This window comes from Myotis brandtii, unplaced genomic scaffold, assembly GCF_000412655.1.
Source record: "Myotis brandtii unplaced genomic scaffold, ASM41265v1 scaffold165, whole genome shotgun sequence".
Lineage (NCBI taxonomy): Eukaryota > Metazoa > Chordata > Mammalia > Chiroptera > Vespertilionidae > Myotis > Myotis brandtii.
In genome coordinates, this window is record NW_005356042.1 from 9,935,644 (window position 1) to 9,951,265 (window position 15,622).

Below are 15,622 nucleotides of genomic sequence, written 5' to 3' on the forward strand. Positions count from 1 at the left end.
CTGGGGATGTGCCTGCAACCAAGGTACATGCCCTTGACCGGAATCGAACCCGGGACCCTTCAGTTCACAGCCGATGCTCTATCCACTGAGCCAAACCAGTTAGGGCAGAATTTGTCGATTTTATCCACATTGTCCAGCTTGTTGGCATATAGTGGTTCATAGTATTTTTTAAAATCCTTTGCATTTCTGTAGTGTCAGTTGTTAATTACCCATTTCTGTTTCTGATTTTATTTACTTGGATCCTCTCTCTTTGTTTCTTGATGAGTCTGGCTAACAGTTCATCAATTTTGTTTATCTTTTCAAAGAACCAGCTCTTGGTTTCATTGATCTCTTGTATTATTTCTTTGGTCTCTATGTCATTTATTTCTGCTCTAATTTTTGTTATTATCATCTTGTTGTTTTCTTTCTAATTCTTTAAATTGTAGGGTTAAATAGTTTATTATTAACTTTTCTTATTTTTGAGGTAGGCCGGTAGTGCTATGAACTTCCCTCTCAGGACTGCTTTCGTTGTGTCCGATAGATTTTGGGTTGTTGTGTGTTCATTTTGATTTGTTTTTGGTAAGTTTTTGATTTCTTTCTTGATTTCATTGGTAACACATTCATTGTTTAATAACATGCTATTTAGCTTCCATGTGTTTGAATGTTTTTGAGTGTTTTTACTATATTTGATTTCTAATTTCATTCCATTGTGATCTGAGAAGATGCTTGATATGATTTCAATCTTCTTGAACTTGTAGAGACTTGTTTTGTGTCCTAACATGTAGTCTATCTTGAGAATGTCCCATGTACACTTGAGAAGAATGTATATTATGCATCTTTGGGGTGAAATGTTCTCTAAATGTCAATTAAACTCATTTGATCCAGTGTGCCATTTAGAATATATGTTTCCTTGTTAATTTTTTATCTGGAGGATATATCCAGTTAAGTCAGTGAGGTGTCAAAGTCTCCTACAATGACTGTATTCCTGTCGATCTCTCCTTTAAAGTCCTCTGGAAGTTCTTTTATATATTTAGGTGCTCCTATATTGGGTGCATATATGTTTACCAGGGTTATATCCACTTGTTTGATTGATCCCTTTAGTATTATGTAGTGACCTTTACTGTCTCTTGTGATGGCCTTCATTTTGAAGTCTATGAATATTGCCACCCTAGCTTTTTTTTTTTTTTTTCGTTTCCATTTGTCTGAAAATTTTTTTTTCATCCCTTCACTCTTATCCTGTATGAGTCTTTTGTTCTGAGGTGAGTCTCTTGTAGACAGCATATAATTGGGTCATGTTGTCGTATTCATTCAGCTACCCTATGTCTTTTGATTGGAGCATTTAATCCTTTTACATTTAAGATTATTATTGATAGGTACTTATTTATTGCCTTTTAATTATTTATGCCTATGTTTCTCTGTCTCTCTATTTCTTCTTCTCATTACAGCAGTCCCTTTAGTATTTCTTGCAGTGCTGGTTTAATGGTAATAAAGTCCTTTAGCCTTTTTTTTTTAATCTGGGAAGCTCTTTATTTCACCATCTATTACTAGCCTTGCTGGATATAGTAATCTTGGTTTAAGATCCTTGCTTTTCATTACCTTGAATACTTCATGCCATTCCCTTCTGACCTGTAGAATTCTGTTGAGAAATCATTTGACAGCCTTATGGGAGCTCCTTTTAGGCAACAAATTGCTTTTCTCTTGCTGTCTTTAAGATTCTCTCTTTGTCTTTAATTTTTGGCATTTTAATTATGATTTGTTTGGGCCTGGGCCTGGACCTGTTTGGGGTCTTATTGTTTGGGACTCTCTGTGCCTCCTGAATTTGTGTGACTTTTTGCTTCACAGGTTAGGGAAGTTTCCTACCATTATTTCTTCAAACACCTTCTCTATCCCTTGCTCCCTTTCTTCCCTTTCTGGTATACCTATTATGTGAATATTGTTACATTTCATGTTGTCCCACAGCTCCCTTAAGCCGTCCTACTGTTTTTTTCTTTTTGGTTCTCTGGTTGAGTGATTTTTTTCTACCCAGTCTTCTAATTCACTGACCTGATCCACGGCTTCCCCTACTCTGCTGTGTATTCCTTCCACTGTGTTCTTTGTTAGTGCTATGTCATTCTTCATACTTACTATATCTTTTCTCATGCTCTTGAGCATCTTTGCCATTATTATTCTTAACTCTATGTCTGAGAAATTTCTTATCTTCATTTCATTTAGCTCTTCTTCTGGAGAATTCTCTCATTCTTTCATTTGGGGCTTGTTCTTTTGTCTCCCCATTTGGGCTTCCTGTTTGGGTTTGTGTCTGTGTATTAGATAGATTTGCTATGACTCTCAATCTCTAGGGCAGGACAATGTCAGATGCTGTTTGTGACTGGCCCTGAATACCCTGTTTGGAGGTATCAGCAATCCACAGCTGGTGGCTCTCTCTGCTGGGGCTGGGTCCCTTTGAAAAGGACCAAGATGTGCATCAGAGTCTGCTTTTCATATCCCTTGGCCTGGGATTAGGTCAGGCAAATACTCAAAGCCTCCAGAGACCCACCTCTGCCTGCAATCCCATTGACCCTCAGTCTTGATTAGCCTCAGGCTATCGACCACAATGTGGGGTGAGAGGTCTTCCAATAGGGTGGGGTAACTTCCTTCCCCCCAGGTGAAAACCTCCTGGATAGCAAAGGTCCACTGGAGAAAGATGTCCTCCACAGCATGAGGGAATGACTCAGCACGGGAAACCAGGGTGGCTGCCCTCCAAGCTCCAGCCCCAGAGCCCCCAGTCCTGGCTTCTGCTCACACAGCTCCAATCCACTCTGCCAGAGCCCAAGGTGAGTGGCTGCACATGATATTTAGTGCATTGGCCCTTTAAGAGGGTGCCTGCATTTTCAGCCATCTCTCTGTGGCAGACAGCAACCCAGCTACTTTTCACAGCCAGATGTTATGTGGGCACCTTTCTCAGTTCTGGGGCTCTGGGCTGGGGAGCCCAGCTTGGGGTTTAGACCCCAGAGTTCTCAGTGGGAATCCCCCCACAGCTGAGATAATCTTCCCCCCCGCACCCCCGGAACTTCAGCTGCTGTCTGTGGGAACTAGTCTAGTTCTTTCATGCCTCTGCACTTACTACCAGTCTCTATGAGGTCTCCACTCTCTGTCCTTGGTTATAAGGTTCTGTCCAGCTAGTCTTCAGTTGGTTTGTCAGGGTGTTTTTTCTGTATTTTACTAGTAGTTGTATTTTCAGTTTGGTCCTGGGAGAGTGTCAATGTAGCTTCCACTTACTCTGCTGTCAGTTTGGAATCCTCTAAGCACTGTCATCCATATATTGTCCATTTTGTCAAGAAAAATTCTTTATAAAGCCATTAAATTGTGGAAGGGAGATATTCACATCACTAAACAATTTTAAATAATGGCAATTCTTGCCTGGCTGGTATTTCTCAGTGGTTGAGTGTCAACTTATGCACCAAAAGGTGGCTGGCTCCATTGCTGGTCAGGGCACATACCTGGGTTTCAGGCTTGATCCCCAGTAGGGGGCACGCAGGAGGCAGCTGATCAATGTTTTTCTCTCATCAATGTTTCTATCTCTCTTTCCATTCTCCCTCTCTCTCTAAAAATAAATTTAAAAAATTTTTTTAATAATAGCAGTTCTTTTAGTTTTCATTCATAAATATTCCCAAGAATGGATGGTAGGTCCTAGAACACGGAAGGGTGGGGGCAGGGACGTAGCATGTAGATGCCACCAACTCATTATAATTTAAGTAGATGTGAGTATTCTCAATTTTTTAATATTTGTGTAAGACTTGCCCCAGTGAACATGTAAGGTGTGGGATTCAGGTTGAGTCAAGAAGTCTTGGTAAATTATTTTACATTCTTTTCCTAGGCATAGCTTAATAAGTGATTTGATCTAATTTTTACTCTTTATTATTTCAGCCTGGGCTGTGCTCTGAACCAGAAGGGAGTCCATGTGATTCTGTTAGATATCAGCAGCCCTGCTCATACCATTCCAGAAGGAATCACGTTTATACGCGGAGACATCCGCCACCTCTCTGATATAGAGAAAGCCTTCCAGGATGTGGACATAACTTGTGTGTTCCATATTGCCTCTTATGGTATGTCAGGGCGGGAGCAGCTAAATCGAAAGCTGATCGAAGAAGTCAATGTGGGGGGCACAGACAACATCCTCCAGGCTTGCTGGAGGAGAGGGGTGCCAAGATTAGTTTACACTAGCACTTTCAATGTTGTGTTTGGAGGTCAAGTTATCAAAAATGGAGATGAATCTCTCCCTTACGTACCTCTTCACCTCCATCCTGATCACTACTCTCGGACCAAATCTATTGCAGAGAAGAAGGTGCTAGAAGCCAATGGTACATCCCTGGATAAAAGCAATGGTGTCTTAAGAACTTGTGCTCTGAGGCCAGCTGGCATATATGGGCCTGGAGAACAAAGGCACCTTCCTAGAATAGTGAGCTATATTGAGAGGGGTCTGTTCAAGTTTGTGTACGGGGATCCCAAGAGCCTGGTTGAATTTGTCCACGTGGATAACTTGGTGCAGGCTCACATTCTGGCCTCAGAGGCCCTGAAAGCTAACAAGGGCTACATTGCCTCTGGGAAGCCCTACTTCATCTCAGATGGCATACCCGTAAACAACTTTGAGTTCTTCCGGCCTTTGGTTGAGGGCCTGGGCTACTCATTCCCATCCATTCGCCTACCCTTGAACCTCATCTACTGTTTTGCTTTCCTATCAGAGATGGCCTACTTTGTTTTGGGGCAACTCTACAACTTCCAGCCCTTCCTCACCCGCACAGAAGTTAATAAAACTGGCATCACACATTACTTTAGCCTAGAGAAGGCCAAGAAGGAGCTAGGTTATGAGCCTCAGCCATTTGACCTCCAGGAAATAGTAGAATGGTTTAAAGCCCGTGGTCATGGCAGAAGTCCTGGGAGTCATGACTCTGAGTGTCTTATTTGGGTTGGGCTGTTGGTCTTACTCTTGGTTGTAGCAGTTTCTACATGGCTGTCCTTTGTGGGTTTTTCACTGTGAAGGGTGAGTTAAGAATAAGGAGCTGACCACACTTGCTGAGATGGTTTCACAAAGAAAGAGGACTTCTTAATCGGTATAGATATCTGGTGCCAAATTTTGGCTCTTCAAATTGCTACTTAAGGATAGATTATTGGATTAAGTTTTAATTTCTTATCTCCTTGTACTAATCCTGATGGGAGAAAAAAGAGGCAGATAAATTTGAAAATTGTTTTTGTGTGTGTGTGTGTCCTCCCTCTTTAGATAGATGCAGTAGTAGTCATTTTGGAGCCATGGAGCTAAACTTAGTTAGATTAGAAATGCCTTACCTGAATTTGTCAGAAGCCAAAAATGTACTTATTTTCATTCCATACACTATGATTCTACTTAAAAGGGACTAAAACACACGCTGATACAGGAATGACAAACTGCTAACAGGCTTAAGATGTATGAAAAACACCAAATTGGGCCAGATCCCTACAGACCAACGCTCTGGGGAGATGGTGGGTGTTGTAGGGGAGGCATTAGCTATTCATAGCATATGTTTTGGGAATTAGTCTTTGCCTGTTGTGATATAAGCATATTACAGCTGTGTGACCATGTGCTAATGTTTGATGTTTAAACTAATAGACTTTTATCTCACCTCATAAGATTCTTTTGAGGATTAAATTAGACGCAGGATGTAAAGTTCCACTCAACAAAGTTAAGCCATTATTTTTAATATTGTTACTATACATTCCTTATGAGGGTTTTCTTACTCAGGTATTCTGTTGCAAAGGTGTTGTTGCTACTAATCTTTCTGGAATGCCCTCAGAGTCTGTAACAAATGTGTTTGAATATACTCACTGTTTGTGATCTTTTAGTCTCTGAGAACAGGTTGAAGTTTAGGAAACAGCTAAAAATCCGATGATTAAGGAAGATGAGCAAGCTAATGACGCCATTTATAATTAAAAACAAAGCACAACTGTAAACTAATAGATTGGTTTTCTTACTGGGGAGAATTCTGATTCTCTGAAGGCAATTTCCAATGAGGAATGTTTTGAACAATGGCGGCATTGTCTGTCCACCCATGAGGACTGCCTTGGAAGATACTCAAGTTGCACCATCACATAGGAACCACAGTGGAAAGAAGACAGAGCATCTTACCCATTCCATTGTTCCAGCTACAGAAAGGACAGTATTAAAATATTATAAAACATTATAGATTGCTGTGGAAAATAATGTTAGAGTTGTCCTGAGAGTATTTGTAGAAGGAGAATGCTAGATAAACAGTTCCTGGTGAATGCTGCCTGGATGTTTTGGATAAAGTGTTCAACCTCATACCAGAAGGCCTGCAATTATAAATATTTTATGTGGTCTTAACCAAGTAACCGAAGCCTCTTATGCCTTAGTTCCCTCACTTGGGAAATGGGAATGATGTATGATCATTTATAATCAAGTTTATAACCATCTTTCTATAAACCCACCTGCCCATCACATAGGGTTTGTTGTGAACATAAAATAAGATGTGGTGAAAATACTTTTACTGTATAAATTGTAACATAAGTGTGGTAGTAATGGTTGTTTTTGGTGAAATATTTTTGGAATCTTATAAGATGCTTTTGCTTTTTAGTCCCGGGGTAACTTGCATGAGCACCTACAGAATATCTAACACTCTAGGTGCTATGAAGCAGGTTTCTCTGCCCTTCACAGTCTTACAGTCTGGTAATGACATGGCGTGTCCATATGAGAAGGTCACTGATAGACCAGATAAGTACAGTAAAACATTTGTTCATTGCCATTGAGAGGTATCACAGACTTTCAAAGCATGTTTTTAATGAAGTCTTTCAAAAGATTGATAGATACTTCTCAGTTTTCTCAAGCCAAGTATATTGAGCTTAGTGGGGCTTCACTTGTTTTTAAAATGTTTTTGTTTTTGTTCCCACACTCAATAAATCTAAATGAAATTCAGGATTGATATGTGGACTTTATTGTCATCCAGGTATGAGACATTTGGCCATTTCACATATTTGACATAGTTATCTACTCTATCCTTGAAACATAGTTTATTTACTTTCCATGAACTCACACTCTTCTGGTCTTTCTCCTTGTATTAATGTTCTCTTGCTACATAATAAATTACCCTAAGACATATCATCTTAAAGCAATAAACAGTGCCTCCTAGTTTCTATGGGTCCGGTATTTGGGTATGCCAACTCTTGCTCAGAATCTCTCATGAGGGTAATCTCATGGTGTTGGCTGGCACTGCAGTCATCTGCAAGATTGACTAGACCTAGAGAATCCACTTCCAGAATGGTCCATCCACGTGACTGTTGGCAGGAAACCTCAGTTCCACACCATGTGGGCATCTTTATAAGATTGCTTGAATGTCCTCATGACATGGCAACTGGTTTCCCTCAGAGCAGATAATCCAAGAGAGCAATGTAGGAGCCGCAATATCTTTCGTGACTTAACCCTGAAAAATCACACACAGTCACTCCCCAGTCACTGCTTACATAGATCAATACTATTCAGTGTGGGAGGGAATTACCCAGTGGTGTAAATAGCAGAAGATGGGGAACGTTGAGGGCCACCTTAGAGTCTGGGCTCTGGCGCCACCCTCTGAGTCATCCTTTTCTATGAAAGGTACTCCATATTTACAGCTACATAGTTTTCTCATTTTGCTTCCACCCAGGAGAAATTAGGGGTGGAGGGGGTCCAAAAGCCTCTTTAGATTTTATGCTGAATCTCTTTCACTTCAACGTGGTAGTGTTACTGTGAATAAAATTATTTTGAACACTGTTTCCCCCTGAGTCTTATTTGCAGTTGACTCCAATATAAAAAAGCTATGTCCACAAATTTCTTTGAGATAAGTCCTCTGTTTTGGGTTTCTGCTCCTTAATATTCTTATTGTCAGTACAACTCTCGGAGGCACCACTACATGTCTCTCTGAGGTCTCAAAGGTTTTATGCCCATAACCTTGGCCATGCACCGTCATTTCTACAATATATTAGCTACATAGGTTACATTAGCTCAACTCCATGTGGGAGGAGATCACACAAGGACATGAATACCAGAAGATGGGGATCATTGGAGTCTGCTACCACACCTGCATCTCACCAGTTTTCTTTTCTCCTCCACTCCCATTTAAAATGGTAGATTTCTTTAGTGTTCAGAGCTAGGTCCTCTTTTAATTCAATACTAATAATTTTTCCCTAAGTGATCTTGTCCAAATCCCTGACTTTAATTTCTATCTCTATTCTAAATATATAGTTCTAACTTTATAGTTCCAGCCCAGACCATTCTTCTGAGCGCCAGACCCATCTATCCACCTACCTCTGCATCTGCACCTGGGCATTTCATATGTACCTTTCAGTCAGTATCCAAAATGGAATTCACAATCCCTCCAAATTCTTACAGGCTTGCTTTCCCTGGTAAATGTCACCATTATCTATTGAATTTCTCATGCCAGAAATCAGGGGTAGTCTTGATCCCTGCCTCCCGTTAACTTGGCACACTTAACCCATCTTTAAGCCCATTGATTCTACCTTCTGCTCATGCTCAAAACTGCCCCGTAGACAGGTGTCATCTCTCTCCCCTATACTCCAACAATAACCTCCTTTCTCTTCCACCTACATCCATTCTTCCCTCCCTTCAATCCATTCTTCATATGCCAGGCAAAGGGATGCTATAAAGATGTAAATCTAAAAAAAAAAAAAAAAAAAAAAAAAAAAAAAAAAAAAAGAAGTAAATCTGTTACTTCCCTGCTCAAAACTCCATGGTGCAGGTTGAATATCTTTATTGTGACCCAAAAGGCCTTGTCTGATCTGGCTCCTACCTACTGCTCCATACTCGTCTCACACCATACTTCTCTGCCCTCACTGCATCCTTTCTGTAGGTTTGTGAGTTCCAAGTTCCTCCCTCATGCCCCCACTCTTTTTTTGACTGCATAATGTTTATTTCATGCCTCAGCTAAAGTCTCTTCTTCCAGAGGCCTTCCATGATTGCAACAAGTTAGGTCTGGTCCTGCTACAAGCTCTTATAGCACCCTGCTTATCTTCTGTAGTTTTTATCACAACTGTAATAGTTTGTAATTATTTGTCTAATGTTTGTAAGTTCCATGAGGTCAGGACCATTGTCTTGCTTACTACTGTATCCCTAGTGTTTAGCACAAAACAGGAGTTCAATAAGTATTTCTTAAATGAATGCTATTTTTCCCCTTTTGGCACATATACATAATTTACTCTTTCTAATCTGTTGAAGACTGGGAAAAATAGCCAATCTATTATGATTGTTTGTAAACTAAATCAACACTAGATAAGATCTAGTAAATACGTGAGGTCATTCAGTATGTGATACGGTGGAGCTTTTAAATGCTGAGAGATATTTAGAGAAGGGGGAGGAATGTGGAAAGTTATTTGTGCTCACTCCAAATCTCAGCTGCAAACTGACCACTTGAAAGAACTCAATTTATTACCTGAAAGGTAACTCCCTTCCTAAGGTCAGGAGATAATGAATTCCATTAGTTCTAGGGTTCCCAGCTGCACTCACCTTCCCTCAATCTTTGATTGAATCCCCCAAATGCATAAAACTAGGGAACAGTGTTCACACTTGTGCATGTGAGGCACTGCAAGATACCTGGGCATAAGCCACCCAGCACTGCCACCAAGGTGACACTTCCAAGGAGTAGGTGGCCAATTATCCATTAGCCTGTTGGAAGATCACATTGGACAAAAGAGCCCTGTAGTGGAACCCAACGGTAATGCAAAAACTATTCATGTCTGGAGGCCAAATGACTAATGCTGGCATCATATTACCGAGGCTATAGTATTTCTCAAGCCTGCAGCATAGGCCAGGGATTCTTTTCAAGAAAAGGTTTTATTTTCCTTAATCACCTAACATGGTAATTATGAGAAAGCCAATACTGCTTTGTCATAGTTTCAATAAGTTTATTAACAATTGTAGGGGTGTCCCCTGCTTTCTGTTCCTTTCCAAATCCCTACCAGTTCAGGGAGCCTTACAGCAGGTTAGAAATAGCCTGTAGAATTCAACTCTCAGTACGACCCAGCTGTGAACCCTAGGGCTAATGGCCTGGCCCCCTTGTTTGCTGGCCTTGGCAGCCAACACTAGTAGTTCCTGTCTTATTAAAATTGTCACTGTTTGCTAGCATCCCTTTACTTTAGAGCAGTGGTTCTCAACCTTGGCTGCACATTAGAATCAACTGGGAATCTTTTTAAAATCCTGATTTCTGGGTCTCATCCTCCAGAAATTCTGTTTCTTTGTTATGGCGTGGGGCCACAACATTAGTAACACATATATAATTACATATTGTTTTTGTGATTAATCACTACGCTTTAATTATGTTCAATTTGTAACAATGAAATTAGGGGTCACCACAACATGAGAAGCTGTATTAAAGGGTCTCGGCATTAGGAAGGTTGAGAACCACTGCTTTAGAGAATGATACCCCATTCCCTTTTTTATGCGAGAAACCCATTCCTAGCCCTTCCATAGGGCTGACCACCAATTGCAAGGCCTGGCCAATCAGAAGCCTGCCATAAGTTTTGACGGCAAGCATTGGGACAAGGTGGGCCAATCCACGAGCTCTTCTCAACTTTTCTCCGGTGTGGTTTGGAGAAACTCTCTATGCAGTGGCTGCTTCATCAGGAGGCTAGGCTTTGGGGCTGCCCTGGACTCTCCTGCCCCAAAGAGAAACGGAGCTCTGATAATGTTGTTTGGGTTCCTGGCTGCAGCTGCGAGTCAAGGACACCAGGAAACTCAGAGAAAACGGGGCCTTGAAAACATCATTGGGGCTCTGCCACCCAGGCGAGCCCAAGGCTAACTTCATCCTGGATCACCCCATCACGTGAGTCTCAGAACATTTTCTTTTCTGCTTTAAAGTCTTTAGAATTGGCTCCCCCCCCCCCCCCCCCCCCCCCCCCCCATAGAGTCTCCACAGTCCACTCCTGGACACGGGTGACCATACTCTGTGGTTTTCTAAGTGTGTGCCCCCTTCCTTACAGAGGAGCTCACTTTTAGCCCCTGGGGAACCGAACGTTTGCTGGCGTTCTTCCTCCAGAATCCGACTGATTTCCTTTTCTAGAATCATGTATAGTTGGGCTGGACCCACCTTTAAGCAGTTTAGTTCAAAGTCTCCTGTTCTATGGTAAGAAACTTTGACAAAGTGATTTGTACCCCAGAATTTTGGCGTCCGGTGAGGGCAGGGACTATGTGCTTTGTAAACTTCTATATCCAGAGAACGCAGAACTTATTTGCCCAATAAGTGCTTGCTGATTGACTGAGTACATTGATCAGCCAGTTGGTTTTATCTGAGATTCTGACTGATTTCCCAGTTACCCCTTACTTTAAGGTTGTGACTTCCAAGCCTTACCTGAAAATAAGAACAATGGAGGCCCAAGTTAAAAAAAAAAAAGGCCAGTATTCAATACAGTGTTATTAATTACAATCATCATGTGGTTTATTAGATCTCTAGATTTATTTCAGGTGCTCTCATCAAAAAAGAAGTAACTATGTGAGGAGAAATGTTAATTAGCTTGACTGTAGTAAGCATTTCACTTTCTACATGTATATCAAATAATCATGGTGTCCACCTCAAATATATACAATTTTTATTTAAAAAATAGACTCCAGAGAAGTGATGTCATTCAGAATAGCAGAGTGGGAAACCCTAAGGTTCAGTCCTTATAGCCACAACAGCCAGTAAATTGGTGGCAGGTGTGTGTCGGGGGAGATGATTAGAACCAACAATTTCAGAACTCTTGATGTCTACTTTACCACAATACAAAATACAGAGTGTCCCCCAAAAATGTATACACTACTAAAAACTGATAGCTCAATTGATGTTTCTTTCTTTTCAGATTTAACCCATTGGAATTAATAATTATTCAAAGTGTATATACATTTTTGGGGGGCACCCTATATACACACACATACTCCAAATTCTTCCCCTGGTTGTTCTGATTCAGAAGGCCTGTGTGGGCTGGAACTCCTCATTCCAGGTGTTTCTTATCTCCCAACAAGGAGGTGAAATGCTGCCAGATCCCAAACACTTGCTCCCTTTGCAACATGCTAAGTGAGAGGCTCCTGGGTTCTCCATTGCTCTCCCCTTCCCAGTGCTTTGCTACAGCAGGTGTTCCACATACCTTCGCTGAATGAAAGAATGAGGAGATGGGACCCCCAAAAGGACCTCCCTCCTCCTCCTTTCTGCAGGCCCAATTGTTTGTTGACTGACAAACAGTGCCACATCTCAGCACTGACTTCTTCACCTGCCTGCAACCTGCTTCCTTTGGTCAAAGGGTTCCTGTTGGAACCCATCCAGCCGGGCCTGGTCACCTGATCTTTTAACACCAAATAGCCATTCTTACCTGAAATGGAATCGGTGAGACCCCAGCATCTCTAAGCTGGACACACTCATATAATGTTACCCTTCTGTATTTAGGTCTCATGCCCCAGGAAAGATACCTTTGTCATTGAACTCAAATAATTGTGACTGAGGCAAAATCTAGCTTACTACAAAGAAATTATCATAGAAAAGTGACCTGGGAAAATGTCTTTCAGCCAACAAGGGGTTCATCTGCAGTAATTTGTAATGTTTATTTTAACAGAGCTGGTTGAGGTAAAATAATTTTTAAATTCTGCATTACTAATATGGAGGATTTTAATCCTGGCAAATATTCTAAGTGTCTTTTCCCCCAGTCACCCAGGGTTGTCTATTACAGATCTAAAAATAAAATACTTCTTTACCAATATATATTTAAATTTTTCTTCAAGGCACATGCAATTTATTTTTTAATGTCTCTTTTTAATTTATTTTTTTTAAAGAGCGAGAGGAAGGGAGAGAAAAAGATAGAGAAACATCTATTGGTTGCCGCAATGCAATTGTTCCAACCATGGATGGAACCCACCCTCTTTTGGTGTAAGGGATGCCCCTCCAACCAACTAAGCCACACTAGCCAGGGGGAGGTACATTTAATTTAATATCAAGAGTGCGATACAAGAGGTCCCAATACAATGAAGGAACACATTCCCCCATTAACACCAACAACAGTGCTCTTTCAACATGAGCTTGCTGAATGGAATGGGGATTTAATAAATTTCACTACTAAGAAAATAACACAGTGAGTCTTATCATAGTCAATATCCTTATACAATCTAGTTTTGAATTGAATGTTTATAATGCTTCAAACAGTTTACACCTGAAATTTGATATCACTCCTTCATGTTTGTAGATAATCCTCAAGATTATCTACAGTATTAACAACCATTCAAAGAACAATTGATTAAAACCACATTGATTTAAGGCTCATTTAAGTGAACTAAATGGTTAAATATATAAACTACTGGTACTGACATCTATGATTTGATTCTCTCATAACTATTACGTTTTCTTAGCAAACAAACCCTTTAAAGACATAAGTCACTTCATTTGAGTTCTGACCCAGAAATTTAATCATGAAATCCAGTCTTATTGGAACAACTGATATAGACTGTAAGTCACTGTGCCCAAGGTTAAGAGCAATGCATATCCTATTTTTACATTTTATTGGAATTTTACATGTTCAATTCATGATTTTAATTCTCCAGGTTATCATTCCTCCAAACTCTCTGAAGACACTGAAACATTTCTCCATTGTCCAGGTGTTCTAGAAGGGGACTTTTTCAGAGGTGGCCACTTCTTTGGAATAGTCCGACGCCATCAGGCCTCTGAAGCAAGGGGAAGCGGAAGAGCAAAAAACTGAAGAAGCACAAGGCTCATCAGGTAAGTGTTACATTAACTATTACAAACAGGATAGTATAAGAATGTGGCTTTTTTTTTTTGGCTCAAAAAATCTGAGTCTTGTTGTGGAAACGAGTACTTGGCTGTCTACAACTGCTTTCTCGTATGGGACTGTCAGGGAAGTCTTGGCTGAGGAGTGTGATTTGTCTGCCTATCCGGTGTAAACTTCCAGGCACTCAGTTCATTTGGGGCTTGTTCCAGTTTGTCTTCAGTCTGTTCCAGTTCAACTTTCATTTTTTAGGAAAAATGAGTTGATCGCTGGGTCTGTCATTGTGGATCTTAGCATTGGGCGGCAGGACTTGCTGGAGGAACTGGATTTGAGGAGTGCACTCCATCATTTGCTCCTTGGTTGCTAGTCGAATTGCAAGCATGTTTGACCTGCGTGCAGACTCTGGCTGCTGTTGCTTTTGTTTTTCTTCCAGCTCCCTTAAGCCAGCTATGTCACTAGAGTTCAGATCTGTGCACTTGCCCTCCAAAGCTTGTGATATGCTTCATGGCATTTCCATCTTAAAATCAACTCATCTTGTCCTTTTGGGGAAGAGATTGCTCATTGGTCATCTTGAATTCTCTCCAGACTGAGGCTGCGGGTGCATGGGTGCCCCCCAGTTACATAGGTGGAAGCCACACTGACTGCCTAGGCCAGTGGTCGGCAAACTGCGGCCCCTTGAGTGTGGCTCTCCCACAAAATACCACGTGCGGGCGCGCATGTACAGTGCGATTGAAACTTCGTGGCCACACTCAAGAGGCCAAAGAGCCGCATGTGGCTTGCGAGCCGCAGTTTGCCGACCACTGGCCTATGCCACCCGACCTGCTGCTGGTCCCGCTTCTTTGGAGCCGCAGTTTGCCGACCACTGGCCTATGCCACCCGACCTGCTGCTGGCCCCGCTTCTTTGGTTTCAGCCCTACATTCCCCTTTATTTTGGGGTCTTGCCACCACCAACGGTGCTGAAGGAGAAAGCGAGGCTGCCACCCTTATATTTTTAAATTGTTACGAGGATGAGTCATCTTGTGCTCCTAACCATTCCTAGTGTCCTGAAATGCTCCCCAGCTTTAGAGGAATGATTTGCTGTGTTGCTGGGGCAACTGCAACATCCCCACTGAGTGTGGTCAAGTAACTGCCACTGAGAGTTTGCTTCTAGATCTGCTCAACATTGGGATAATGATCGATATTAACCCTCCTTGGCTAAATTACTCAAAGATGATCATTAAGATTTAATTGTAACTATTTGTTGTGTTTGTGTACTATGTGCAAGGCTATTTCGTAAGCTCATATAGTTCTCTCAATGACTTTAAGAAGTATGTATATGTATTTCCAGTTTACATGTGAAGAAATGGAGGTTTAGGGAAGTGGAGAATCTTGCTCAAGATCATCCAGAGTCACTCTGCTAGGAAGTGGCAAAGCTTGGATTTGAGCCAGGTCCATTGAATTCAGACACCAAACTCTTGACTACCATGTCTGAGGTGGCTTCATGGTTTTAGCATGACAGTATTCAAGGCCAAACATCACCCAAACTGCATTTGCAATGAAAAATAAACTATCTTATTTATTTGTTGCTAAAAACATGTAACTGTACATAGTGACTTTGGCTGCACAAACTCTTAAGTTATATAAAAGAAACAAAGCATTATTTTACCATTAGAATGTGTGTGGGGTGGGGCTGGTGTGTGTATGTATGTGTACACATGTCGGTGTTAACATATTAAAATTCAACTTATTTAAAGTAAGGAATATGAAATGTTAGCACTAATAACCTCTAGGACAGGGGTAAGCAACCTTTTTGTGAGTGCGTACCAAAACCAGCAAAATCTCTGACTCAAAATTCTTCTGCGTGCCAACCCTAATTTTTTGAGAACATGTTACTCCTACTTGATATCTC

At 41.2% G+C, this 15,622-nt stretch overlaps 1 protein-coding gene and 1 long non-coding RNA gene across 4 annotated transcripts in view; both read left to right on the forward strand.

The window, feature by feature from the left end:
* Positions 1-6,919, forward strand: part of SDR42E1 (short chain dehydrogenase/reductase family 42E, member 1) — a 28,404-nt gene extending 21,485 nt beyond the window's left edge. For all 3 annotated transcript variants that reach the window (XM_005862578.2, XM_005862577.2, XM_014536720.1), the window contains exon 4: positions 3,883-6,919. In XM_005862578.2, coding sequence (XP_005862640.1) covers positions 3,883-4,993 — 1,111 coding nt within the window. In that variant the 3' untranslated portion in view covers positions 4,994-6,919. The remainder of the gene's footprint in view (positions 1-3,882) is intronic.
* A 3,737-nt stretch (positions 6,920-10,656) lies between these two features.
* Positions 10,657-15,622, forward strand: part of LOC102262238 — a 51,408-nt gene continuing 46,442 nt past the window's right edge. Inside the window, exons 1-2 of the long non-coding RNA XR_313373.1 lie at positions 10,657-10,814; positions 13,607-13,727. This is a non-coding gene — a long non-coding RNA (uncharacterized LOC102262238). The remainder of the gene's footprint in view (positions 10,815-13,606; positions 13,728-15,622) is intronic.